This window comes from Euleptes europaea, chromosome 3, assembly GCF_029931775.1.
Source record: "Euleptes europaea isolate rEulEur1 chromosome 3, rEulEur1.hap1, whole genome shotgun sequence".
NCBI classification, from domain to species: domain Eukaryota; kingdom Metazoa; phylum Chordata; class Lepidosauria; order Squamata; family Sphaerodactylidae; genus Euleptes; species Euleptes europaea.
Window position 1 is genome coordinate 45,158,910 of NC_079314.1, and position 13,945 is coordinate 45,172,854.

General features: G+C 41.7%; 1 protein-coding gene across 2 annotated transcripts in view; it reads left to right on the forward strand.

The window, feature by feature from the left end:
• The window catches only part of MAGI2 (membrane associated guanylate kinase, WW and PDZ domain containing 2), a 723,148-nt gene that overhangs the window by 552,155 nt on the left and 157,048 nt on the right, over positions 1-13,945 (forward strand). For both annotated transcript variants that reach the window (XM_056845941.1, XM_056845940.1), the window contains one exon: positions 2,701-2,758. In XM_056845941.1, coding sequence (XP_056701919.1) covers positions 2,701-2,758 — 58 coding nt within the window. The remainder of the gene's footprint in view (positions 1-2,700; positions 2,759-13,945) is intronic.

Below are 13,945 nucleotides of genomic sequence, written 5' to 3' on the forward strand. Positions count from 1 at the left end.
CAAAACGCGGGGAAACACGGGGAGAGTGAGGCGACCTCTGACGGTTAGAAACAGCATGCATAATCAACACAAAGACCCAAAGGCGTCAGAGGGTTGACGGTGAGTGAAACAGCCATACATAACAGCCCTCAGTTTTGTTACTGACCATGGTCTCTGTTTAGAGAGGTGGGAGTTCATTGGTGTGTACATATCCTGTTTGATGCTGACTCCTGTACACCAAATGAAGACCAGAAAATACAGTGCCTACACGCCTGATTTAGAAAATGCCTACCTTGCTTTTTCTCAAAACATAAACGTGATAGTCCTTTTGTGATCTTTGGATTCCGTTGCAGAGACAGAAATGGTACCATTATTTAGTGTGATATGGAAAATCACAAACCAATTTAAAGCAAAGATACCAAGCAGCTCTTCCAACAGTAACTCTGCAGTAAACTGTGTTCTGCAAGGTGTATCTGGCCACTTTCAGCTAGCAGCCCAGAGTATGAGCGCTGGTAATTCTGTTTTACTGGTCTGCGTAGAATGTTAATTAAATATAGCTCACAGTGTGCATCGTGGATGGAAAAATAAAATTAACACATACCCTTATGAGGAATTTATATGGCTTTTTATGACCCACAAAGGTAAAGCCGAAATTTAATTTTTTTTCAACGGAGGTAATATAGTTAGCAGTTCTGCTCATGAACTTCAGAAACTGGGTCCTTCATAATACTCCCAACTCATTAAATTTTTACAGACTTTTACACTCGAAAATGGGATTTGCCATCTGAACTCTCAACAATTTGGCCAGCTCATACATACCATTCTGCATCATTAAACTAGAAAAAAACATAGACTAATGTCAAATCATGAATTTATGCCAATTTTTTTCTTCTGCATAATCGTAGAAAATATGATACTTCTTGAGGAGCTTGTGAAAGAAGTGATGTTTCCATTTCAGCTGAAGAATTGGGCTGTATTTTATTTGAAATCCTTCTACCTTGCTTTTTCTCCTGACAAGGACTCAAGGTGACTTCAGATTACGTTACCGAGCTCTGACAGTATATTTCTGCTACCGGCTACATATCTGTCCTCTTGTTAAATGTAAAGGGAACTATGAAAGATAAAATTTGGATAATACTACCCACTTAAGGGAACTTTATAGTATTATTATACCCATTCTGGCGTCCCTGGTCACCCTGGGGGCCCATGGAGCTGAACAAGTCATGTGATTTGTTTTCCTACAATGTTTGGGTTAGGTCAGGGTAGTGTGGTAGGGGCATGGAGTACATCTTTGGAGTCACTTTCTGTGGCACTGCTCTTTGTGTGTGTGCACGTGTTAATATGATGCAAGTATGGATTAATGTATTATTTCTTCCCAAATACACATTTTCGTTAAGTGTCAATGGAAATACTGCCCATGTTCAGTCAGCCACATTCGTGTGACAGAATCTATGTATAATTAATTGATTTGTAGGTGGGGGGAGGGGGAATAAAAATACAAATACGTATTGTTATTCAAATAAAAGATCAAGTTACAAATATACCTTATTGCCTTTGCAGGTCCAATGAAAAACCAAAGCTAAAATTCTCACTCATAATGCCCCTTTTCACACAATGGAATATTGTAATCACTTAACCTGATACAGAATTAATACAAATGATGCTACAGAGAGTGAGGGGATGCTAACTCCACGGCATATCGTGAACAGTTCTTTGAGTATGCAAAAATTAGTGTGTGAACTGTTTGCAGTGCCAATTCATCCCCCCCCCGCCGCCCAGAAAACCCACATCACTGATTTGAATGAAGTGCCTCATTTGACAGGAATAGCACAGCTTCCAATGCACAGCTACCATCCTGGCTGCTATGTCCACAGTAGTCTTCATGCGGCTTTTGCATTGTGCATAATGCATTTAGCTTTTCTGAGTGTAGAAGTTTGCAGCAGTTATAATTGACACTCCCGCTGTCTGTATTGAGCGAAGCTAAATAAGGAATTAAGCAATACAAGTTGTAGGTTACTGCTGACGGTATCATTGTAATATTTAAAACCCTAATCTACAGTTCAGAAACCACTTACTCCGGTTCAACCCAGCGGTTGTTGTTCTCCTTCAGTAAATAGCTGTCTACTACAGCCCTGTTCAGCTACATACATTATCTGAATGAGGGAAACTTCTCTTATAGCAGTCAAAGTGCTTTGCATTTGTACATTAAATTGTGTTCTTTTATGTGTTTTTTATCATCGTTTTATTTATATTGTAAACCTCCTTGAGTTCTGCAAGGTAGAAAGGCAGCTAATAAACGTTTTAAATAAATAAATACATTTGTACCATGTTTAAAGTGTAGAATATAGCGTCATTTTTTTTCCTTTTTACTGTCTCTGGTCATTGGCATTTCTTGGAGGGATGAGGATGCTCCCTAATTTCCCTGCACAATTGTATCACTATCTGTGATACTCTACTATTTCTGGCAAAGACACCTGTTTGCACAGCAAGAGGGGAGCTAGGCTGTATTCTTCATAGACAGTTTTTTCATGCCAGCTTTCGAGCCAAAAAGTACTTTCAACAACTGCCATGGAATACATCTAGAATTTGGCATTGCTTTTGAGCACTTTATTTAACTGTGTTACGCAGTTACCGTGCTTGACAGCAATATTCTTTCATTATTATTAGATATCTTGGCATCTGTGCTGTGTTTACTGAGAGGGATTACTCTTTGTTTTGCAGAGCTACCATATGGCTGGGAGAAGATTGATGATCCCATTTATGGCACTTATTATGTTGAGTAAGTTTCCAAGTCTGATATTAATTTCCTATCAATATTGTATAAACTGTTATTGATGTCCCACACTGTGCTTGCTTGAAGAGGTCTGTGCTCCATTGTTTTTCATCTACACCTTGAAATCTGGTGGGACCAGGAGCTTAATGTGAGATCCAAAAATATGGAAATCCTCATGGGAACATAAGAATGTAAACAGAGCCTGCTGGATCAGACCACTGGCATATCTAGTCAAGCATTCTGTTTCACACAGTGGCCAACCAGTGGCCCTGGAGGGCCAACAAACAGGTCATAGAGGCTGAGGCATTATCCTGCTGCTGCCTTCCCTTTCTGCTGTTCAGGGGTTTGCTGCCTCTGTAGATGGAGGCTCCCTTCAGTCACCATGATTAGTAGCCATTGATGGACTTCTCCGTGAATCTGGCTAACCCCCTTTTAAACCTGTCTGTGCTTGTGGCTATCACTACTTCAACCAGCAGCGAATTCCACAGTTTGATTACTCATTTCCTTTTTGTCTTTCTTGAACCTATTTCTCAACAACTACATAGAGTATTCACAAGATTTAATATTACAGGAGAGAGAGAAGGAGCTCCTTCTATCCACTTTCTCCACCCCATGCATAATTTCATAAATCTCTCATGACTTCCCTTAGCTGTCCTTTTTCTAGACTGAAAAGTCCCGGACTCTCTAGCCTTTTCTCATTGGAAACGTGATCCAACCCCCAATTGTCTTTGTTGCCTTCCTTTGCACATTTTTCAGCCCTGAGGTATCCTTTTTTGAGATACAGCAACCAGAACTGCACACAGTATTTCACATAAGGCTGCATCGTAGCTTTATACAAGAGCATTACAACATTGGCTGTTGTATTTTCCGCACAGTGAATCAACATTTTCATCAAGATCTCTTTCAGTCTCAGTCTCAGCCTGTTCAGACCAAATCAGTATATATTTAAAATTAGGAAATTGTTCCAGTGTGCATCACCTTACACTTACCCATGATTAACTTCATTTGCTATATTGTTGCCCACTCCCCCAATTTAGAGAGATCCTCCTTGTAGCTCTTTACAGTAGCTCTTTTTTGGTTTTCACAAGGGTGGATTTAGGGTTGCCAAGTGCAAAACCCCACCAATCCACCCAGCTGCCTGCAGACCAGCTGAGGGTCGGCGGGCAAGCATGCACGCATGCCTGCACGCTGCGCCATGTCACTTCCGGTTTACACTTGGAAGCGCCGCATTGCAAGGGGCCTTTTACCATTCAAACTAGGATTTTGTGTAGTAAAAGGCCCGCTGCGATGCGGCACTTACGGGTGTAAACACATCGCAAGGGGACTTTTATCACTCAAACTGGGAGTTTGAGTGGTAAAAGGCCTCTTACATTGTGGCGCTTCCGGGTGTAAACCAGAAGTGACATGTTCATGGCCGCGTGCATGCAATCCCTGCCTCAGCTCCACCCCAAAAACCTCCCGCTGGAGGAGAGGGGGGACCTGGCAACCCTAGGTGGATTTGACTTAAATCAAATCGATTGAAATCATGTTTTAAATCACTAGTCAGTAAGACTATATTTAAATCATGGTTTTCTACATTAACTTCACTTCTCATGATGTTGTTTCATTCAGGCCACCAGGCCTTGCATTTCTTTGTTGCAGTGTTTGCACTTTGCACACATGCCAGAAATTACACTGTTTGCCTTGCATGTTCTTCCATACTCACTTGATGCGTGGAAGGGGGAGAAAGAGAAAGTCCTTATTTACAGTTTTTGAATGGGGCTGCACTGCACATTCAAATGGGGTTGCTGAAGCTCTGCACGAGCAGTCTACTTCAAGCTTGCCCAGTAATGAGATGTGTACAGCAAAGTTCCATCAATCACACCTTTTACACTGCAATCCTAAGTAGAGTTACACCCCTCTAAGCCCATTGACTTCCATGGATTTAGAAGGGTGTAACTCTGTTTAAGATTGCACTATTAGCAGTGTTTTTTCTCATCTATTTTCTTTATCTGTTCATCTCTTTTATCCAGATCCTCCTCCATTTAACACCACCATGACAAGTCAGGGTACCTTGCAGGCAATCCATAGCTCTGGGGCCCATAGCAAGCTGGGAAAAGGTCTAGGCTCCATTGGTCATGTTTCCCCCCAGGCAAATGCCAGATTCACAAGCCAGTTCTGCAAAAGCCGTTTATTCTGGTCTTCATACAAGCAGGGTGAGAAAGTGGTTCACAGCACCCTTCCTGTCTCATTGCTCAGAAATATCCCCTTGCTACTCCATCCTTTTTACAAGCAACTGCCTGCTGCTTTTAAGGCTTGCCTTAACAAGCACCTAGGCTTAGCCAACCTGCGGCCCCATGCACTCCCAGGTGCTGCTAATTGTTGCTGGTTGGGGGGGCAGGGTTGTCAACCCACACCATCTCCACTTGAGCATGCCTTGCTCTCCTGGGCAGGCTTCTCAGAGATGCTTGTCCAGCCTTTCACTTCCAGCAGCAGATGTGGGCTTTCCTTAGGCTGTGTACCTCCTGGCCCCAGGTAAGCGAATTCCCTCATCAGTCTGCCTCTGTCACATACATAAATAATTTAGTAATACTGATTAGGGAAGGGGGAGAAGCTTTGATGTAGTCATTTTGAGTTTAGTGGGGTGGAGGATTGATATGAGATTTGTCACTTGGAGAGGTTCCTTGGCTTAGTGGTGGAGCATCTGCTTTGCATGCACTGGGTCCCAGGTTCAACCCATGGCATCTCAAAGTTTAAAAATATCAAGTAGCTGGTGATGTGAAAGGCCTCTGGAGAGCTGTTGCCAGTCTGAGTAGACAATGTAGACATAGATGGACTAGTGATTTGATTCACTTTAAGGTGTTCACTTCAGCTGGTGAAATAAAAATTTGTCACTTTTTCATGATCTGGCTAATTACCTGGACAGCAAAGGATAATCATTATTTCCAGTATATGGTTCCACTTCTGAATTGTTTGACCTTCCTGATAAGTGAAAATGTTTTAATTGCACGAGGTGAGATTTTGACAGCACTCATTCACATAGCATTTACAAAAGAAAATGCCATTTTAAATATTTTCTTGACAGAATTCATGTTTTTAGAAAACTTTGTACACATTTGCCATCTACCATGTTCTTTGTGCACATAAGGGCACTTAAAATTAATGAATGTATTCCAAAGAGACTATATTTCAAATATGCAACCAGTGAATTAGAAGGCAATATAATGTGATTCTTTGCACTTCACATAGTCACATAGCTAAGTAATTTGGGAGCTTATGTACATGTAGGATGAGCATTAACCAGGCTATTCAGAAATGCGCAAGGAAAGGAGGAAATTGAGGAGCAAATCTCATCTATAGATGGATTTGCAACACAATGTCCTCTGTAAGGTGAAGATACAGAAACAACAACTATAGAATGGAGGAGGCTTGAATGTGCCTCCTTGTAGGTTCCAAATGTACCCTTTTTCTCCCCAGTAGGCACTCCCCCCTTCTTACTTGGCCTTTGTGCTATGAAAGACTTCAGAACAGGAGTTCAGTTACTTTGCTGGATTCAACCTACCCACCTGAATCTATACTCAAGCCCAGGAGCCAGAGTTGGAACTTGACCAAGAAAAAATTATATCTCTTCAGCCATGTTGTTTAACCATGCCTAAAACATGTCCACTTGATGATTATGTGGGGCAGCTAACTAGATCAGGTCTGTTCAGATCCTGTAGGTCATATGATACATCAGCAGGTGGTCTTGAGCAAATCAGCATCCCCCAGCCTCATATTTTAAAACATGGGTGACTTAGCGGTGTGTTATTAGGGCATACACAAGGAAGACGGTAAAACACTTTACAAATCAGAAATCAGACCAGTACCAGAAGTACCTGAAATCCTTGATACTGCAGCTTCTATGAAATTTGTATCTTATTTTATAATCCACAGTAGTGTTTTTGACCTCTTCATCTTTGCCTTTTATGTCTTATCAGCTTAAGAAAATAAACGTTACAAATGGAAAGAAAGATAAGATCTACAAGTATCTGCTTAACTAGAATCTAGGAAACAGAACTCAGAGGATTCAGAATTTTACCTATAGCACAGAAAGTGGCAAACAAACAATTGCATCCTCCTCTTAATTAAGTTACAAATTACTCCTTGAAAGGATTGTGAATCTTGCTAGGTAAATTACATCCCAGTCTCCTCATGAGAACAGATCCCCTTTGTTGTTCTTAACAGATCAGACTGATTAAAGGCAGTTTGGTTTCTATTAGCAGCTTCCCATTTTGCTGTCAAATTTATTTTGTCACAAGAGCTTACATACCACTTAATTGCTTCTGACATTGTGACTAACTACAGTTTACATGCAAAGATGTATAAAGGGGCTGAGATGCTCTTTTCAATAAAAGCTGTTTTGGGGGGACTTAGAGGGGAGAAGTGGCGTTGGCAGGAGAGGTGCTTAATCCTCTCCTCACTGGCAAATAATTTCAGCAAACTCTGTTTTGGAAGCAGGGGGCGGGCAGAGGCTGCTTGGAGTGGAGAAATATTTGCTGATAAGAGCCACCTCCACCACTACCTCCCCACAAATTATTTCCAGTAGCATTACTGTGCAGAAAGCCAAAATATGTACAGCTGCATTTGCCACTGGCAGGAATTTGGAATGTTCATTTGGCTCTTTTAATGTTTAGGAAGATGGTAAATCTATTTTCTTTTCTAGCAAGCATTTGGCTAGCTAGGTGGAAAAGACTGGTGACTGGGACTGAGCTTTTTACAAAGTTTATTTTAATGGATTCCCCTGTGGTTTTAATTGCTTGCAGGCTCACAGGGCTTTGTTTCTAGATTGTTGTTATATTTGAGCCCTAGTTTTTTATTTGTTTGGTGCCATGGTTTTATAAGCCATTTTGGTATTGAAAAGCAGAGTCTAAATGTTTTAATACATAAAAACATTCACACAGCACTCTAAGGAAACTGGGCCAGTAAGGCCTAACTGAACAGACTAAGCATCAACAGGATAAAATCAAAAGATTAGTCTCCGTTATAAAGCCTGGCAGAATAAGAATATCCTTGCCTGTTGCTGGAAGGATGCAAGCATTGAGACTGCACAAAACTATTATTGAGGCATAAATTATGATACCTTGATGGTACCTTAACGCATTGTCACATCTTAAAAGTGCTGGGGTGGGAATAAGATACTCTTGAGACCCAGAGCATTTAGGGTTGTATAGATAAAAAGATTTATCTTGAATTGGGTCGAGAAGTGCCCTGGTAATTGGTATAAATGTTGTAGAAAAGGCATGCAATGGTTGTGTTGGTTTATACCTGTCATAAGGCCAAGTCAAGTGACAACATTTTAAACTAAATGAACTTTGTAGACTTTGTAGACCATCTTCAAGGACAACCCCCTGTAGAGCACATTACGATTGTCTAATCTGATGACATAATGGAGACAGTAATGTAGATTCCAAACTAACTGAAAAGGGCAACCCAAACCATAGATGCCATCTGGGGCTCCAGAAGCCAAGCTAGGTCCAGATGGCTCCAGAAGCCAAGCTAGGTCCAGGAGGACCCCAGCTACCAACCTTGTCCTTCAGGAGAGTGCAGTCCCATCCAAAAATGGATATTTTTTTCATTTGTCTTACCAAGCTGTTGCTAAAACATCCTATACTTCCCGATTTAGGTGTCCTCTTTTACAGCCCATGTTTAGGTTCTACCCATCTAAGCCTAATTTCACAGTGCCACAACACAAGTAGCACCCTATGCTAGGCAAGCCACTATATCTCTCATCACTGAAGATGCACGATCTTCTAATGCTAGATTCGTACATGTACAGCAGAGAGCTATAGGCATGAGGCAGTGGAAGCGGCTTCTGTCCATTCACCTGATAAAGAGATGGCTGCCAGGCTCACGGTGGGGGGTCCTTGGGAAGAATAACCTTAGAAGAGAAAGTTGAGTTCCAAAAAGTTGAGAAACGTTGGTGTGATGTACAGGAAAAGGTTCCACCCTCTTTCTCCTTGTTCTGGACTGAACAATTGGATTCAAACAGGCTGAATGGAATGCTGAAGGGAAAAAACTAAGGGGAGTTTAACTGTCAGCAACCAGGAAAAACTGAAGAGTGGGGTTTTGGAGGGAGACAGGGTAGGAGGTAACCTGGCTAGGTAGGGAGTCTAGTAGGGATGATAGTGTATGATTTAGGCAGGCAGGGTTTGTATGCTGTTCCTAGTTAATAACTGAGAATTATTAAAGCTGAACTGCTGAAGGAGCCAATATTGTAACCATCACATATAACGCACCTCCCAACTCCAGTAACTATGTCAGCTAGATTAAGAAGGCCTTAGAAGGCACACTTATAATCTAAATAAACGTATGTGTTTTCTTATATGTAAATCCCGCATTATCCTCAACCCAGATAACCACTGCACATTCTGTAGGATACAGGGAAAAGGAGTTCTGGATTGAAAAGTGATGTGTTTTCTGGTTCATGATTAAGGATTCCTGTGTATGTGTGAAAGAAAACACACAAACGTATTGAAAATCCACTTTACCTTGCACACCCAAGGTTGGCAGTTGACCTGATATAGTAAACATAGCAGGAGGGTATGGGTGATCATGTGGTATGCAACTCTTTAGCCTGAAGGACTTGTTATTGGTAAGGTATACAAAAAATAACAAGAGAAAGGTCTGGATCAGGGTTGTGACAATTGCACTGTGTGATTTAAGCTGGGCCTGAAAGGTTTGTCCTCCTGGTGATGACACCAATGATTTTATTTAAATCATCCCCTCATATATATAATATTTTGGAATGTTCAGGAAAATACTGCTACAAAGAACAACATTTATTGTTTTTAGAAAACAGCTGTAAAGGAGTCTCTTACCTGGAAAGCCCCAGGCTAGCCTGATCTCATCAGATCTCAGAAGCTAAGCAGGGTTGGCCCTAGTTAGTATTTGGATGAGCAATCTCCAAGAAACACCAGGGGTGTGACGCAGAGACAGGTAAATGGCAAACCACCTCTGAATGTCTCTTGCCTTGGAAATCCCACCGGGGGTTGCCTTAAGTCGGCTGTGACTTGATGGTACCAAGAGAAGAGAAGAGAAGAGAAGAGAAGAGAAGAGAAGAGAAGAGAAGAGAAGAGAAGAGAAGAGAAGAGAAGAGAAGAGAAGAGAAGAGAAGAGAAGAGAAGAAGTCCTAATCAAAGTTTGCAATAAGATGGTGAAAGCCCAGAAGTATTAAAAGTGAAGCAGGAGCATATTCATAACAACGTTTATAGTCAGCATAAAGATCTCTGTGTTAATCTGCTGTCTAAGCTCAATAGGTTTGAAGTGAAAATTGCTTCCAGTTTTTCATTATAAAAAGTGACAGTGTTACACTTTCCTTTATTACCAGTGTTTAACAGATGACTTTGTTTTTAAGAAGGTAATATCACATTATAATATAGTGTCTTAATTATGTCATTAAAGTGGATAAATCATTTAAAAAGTTATATGGTGCACCTTGATTGTGGCAAATTTAGTCACAGGAAAAACTGCTAACCTCTAGCTACCATCTGTCCCTTTTGGAGGGCCCAATTCACACAGCTCTCTCAACTTGTAGCGCTGTCATTCACAGCGACTCTGTTGCCCTGCCATTGGTGAGACCGCTTGTTATTCCCAAGCAGTATGATTGGGGTTTTGGTGCACCATTACAGCCACAGATTCTTGATCTTCCACAGCAGAGGGTCAAAACTTGACCTGAACCCAGTTCAGCACCTAGTAGTGGCAGACAACACACCTCACCAGAGGCGGACATGGTTGGAGCTCACTTTAGACTCACTGGAAACCATGTCTGTCTGTCATGGACTGAGATATTTGTCTATGTAAATAGCACCCAAACCACAAGGAATAGTTAGTTCATAAGGATATAAGCATCATTTCTCTGGGTTCTGTACAAATTAGTAAACCCCTCATTCTCTCCCGATTTCATACCTACAATCATATGAAATACAATGTCATCAATATGTATTTATGTAATTTAAATATATATATACATTGTCTTTCCCTCATGGTTCAAGGCAGTTTACAATTCCAAATTAAGACCATATGTAAAACAATAAAAAAATTAACCCCCGCCTATAAGAAAACACCTACAGCTCAAACCCCATTAAAAGAACTAGCAAATATCAGCACCTTCTAAAAAGGAGCCTGTTCCACAAGGTGGGAGCTACTACTGCAAAGCAACTGACTCTGGAAAATGCCAAGTGGGCAACCTTAAGTGGGAGGACAACCAGAAAGTGGAAGCTAGAGGATTGTAATTGGTGCACAGGAGCATAATGGAACAGACCATATTATGGTAATGGGCTTCCAGCACAGATGACCCACACACACATTCAGAACATATACACAATTCCCCCTCCTGCTAGGGTTGCCATTTGCCCAGGAGTGGTGGACAAACTCCCATCCCAAGACCTATTAGAGCTCTTTGCTCCAGTGGAAGAAAAATAGGGGGACGAGAAGAAACATTGTACAACATTGCAATGTCTCCTCCAGCTGTACCTAGGAGTGACAAATCTCTATGGTTTTTACTATAGAGATCAGAGAATTCAAGGATGTCATAATGTCACTTCCTGAGTACAACTGGAAGTGATATCACACAATGTCACTCCCCCCCCCATTTTTGGTCCTGCTGGTGCAAAGACCACACCTGGCAACCCTACCTCCTGGCTCCCACAAAAATAACATGTTGAAATGATCACAATTACCAAGCTTACACTTTGTACTTTGTCACTTTGCTACTGCAGAATAATAATTGCTGTAAAATATAATGTGCCAAAAATTATCCTTTCCCTTTAAAGAATATGCCTTGTGGTTGCAAATAATAACTTAGAATGATCACTTGGTCATATGTTGCAACTGCACAATATATCAGAGTTTTCATTGGCTCATCAGCATCCTATCCCTAGGTTTTATTCCCTCCTCTCCTGGTTTTACTACCTACCTCTGCATAGCTTCCTCATCCTGCATTAATTATAGAGTTCCCTCCCAAGAAGAATATTTGTTGTTGCCTGCAGCTCCTTACTGGAAGGAGTCCTTGAATCTCTCTAAGAGGGAGGGATGAGATATGACTGACCTTAAGCAACCAGTTTTATATATAGCCACTCTGAGCCCGGCCTTCGGCTGGGGAGGGCAGGGTATAAATTAAATAAATAAATAAAATAATAAGGTTACAAAATCTTCACTGGAATCAGAGTTCGAACAAGGTGTAACAGATTTCACAGAGGGGAGATGTAGCCAGGATCTGATCTTAACCAGGTGAGTGGGAATGGGATGCAGAACGCCAACTGACCACAGGTGGAGAAGCAAAACCAGTGTTAGGAATTTAGGAAATCACAACAGGAACCAGGAATCCAGCAAAAAGCAAGAAGCAGTTATGAACTAAGCCTGAGAACTGATACTAAGCCAGACTTGGACTATAAGGCAAAGATGATACCCAGACTGGCCATTTAATTTGCAGGAAAATTGCCTGGTGGGCCTTTGCCATAGCAGCCCACTGATGTCTAGAAGCAAACCAAGCTAAGACCAGCAACTCTGTCAGAGCCTCAGGAGCCACTTGGAAGTGGCAACGCCTCAGAGACACACTGAGCTTAGCTTCTTTCAGGGCTGTTTTTACTTCACAGTCCACTCCGGTTGGGACCAGAGGTACAGACATCAGGACCAGGGCTTGAACTCCAATGTGGAGACCTTCTGCCCCTGCAGAATAGACAGGACTGGAAGTGAGGTTTCAAGCCTGGAAACAGAGTAAGCATCACAAACAAAGGAAGATACAACATAACCAAACTGCCAATCCTTTCTTTGTCAGAATGAAGCCTCAGGAAACTAAACTGGATTTTGCAGCACAAGCTCCATCTAGCTAAACATGCTCCATCTAACATTCTCTAAAATTGTGCTCCAGCTGCACTTTCTGAATGTTGAAAAGAAAAAGTATCCATGGATAATTTGCTTTTGCTCTTTGATAACATCAGTATTATGAGGCCAAGAGGGGCCATGGAAAGAGCCACTATCAGATGGTAAAAAAGAGGTAAAAAAATAACCCGACACGGTTTAAATCAAGATTGAGGTCACAGTGGCTGCTAATATTTGACTGTTAATACTCTGTGCTAACACTCTATCCTGTGAAAAAAATAAGAAAGACAAGAATGTTTACAACCATTAAACATGGGGCCGTTTCCTCTTCACAGTGGAACCATCCTTGAAACTGAGGCAGATTCCAGAAAGGCTGGAGCTGAGGCATTTCCTCATTTAAACAATGTAAATACTGAACAGGAGACAACATTTCCAAGTCAGGCTCAACAGCCATCCTTAAAACCACTGGGCAAAATGTAATCCCAAATTTGGGTCCCACAAATAGAGAGCTACTGCTGTATCACTTGATGCACTGTTGCTTACTGTTAGGATTCTCTCTCTCCCTGTCTCTGTCTCTCTCTGTCTCTCTCTCATATTCTCAAATGTGCTCAGGCTGTCGATCTAGTTTCCTGCTTTTACTGACCCTTCAAAATTCCCTGCAGGGCTGGCCCGAGGGCTTTGGCCATCTTACAAGGGCCAGCCTAGGTGTGCCCCCCTCCAGTTTTGGCACATCCCAACCTCCAGCCAGCTTGATAACCCAGGTGGTGGCACTGTGGTGGCTACCCCCTGGCACCTTCCTGCCATTGCCTAGGTCTACTTAGTTGGCGGGCTGCCCCTGGTTCTCTGAGGAATTTAAACTTTGGCTGTGAACAACTATGAAGTTTGGATATGATCCAGAAAAAAATAGACATACCTAAATCCATATTGGAAACAGTGGAAGTAAAGCACACAATTTGGTCTTCAAAAAAAGTGGCCAGTATCCTACCACTTCACTCAGCAAAGTTTGCAACCTTCTTCCAGCCTAAGGAGCCTTTCTCCAATGGAAAGACTCTGGAAGAACTGTCAGAGGAAAGCTCCTTAGGCTCATAGAAGATCTCAGACTTTGCTGAGCAGAACAATAGAATCCCAGCCCCTGATTTCAATGGCCTTTTTGAAGGCACAACCATATTTTACATTGTGCCTGTAGACCTTAAACTGATTATTTCGTTGGATTGCCTTCTAGCTTCCTCTCCTTGTACCTGTCTGACCATAGTCACTACCTCACTGGAGCAGAGCATGACAGGTATATGTTTAATAATGATGCTATGATGGAGGAGCATTCATTATGTTCTACACAGTGGTGATATTCTGGTAGAG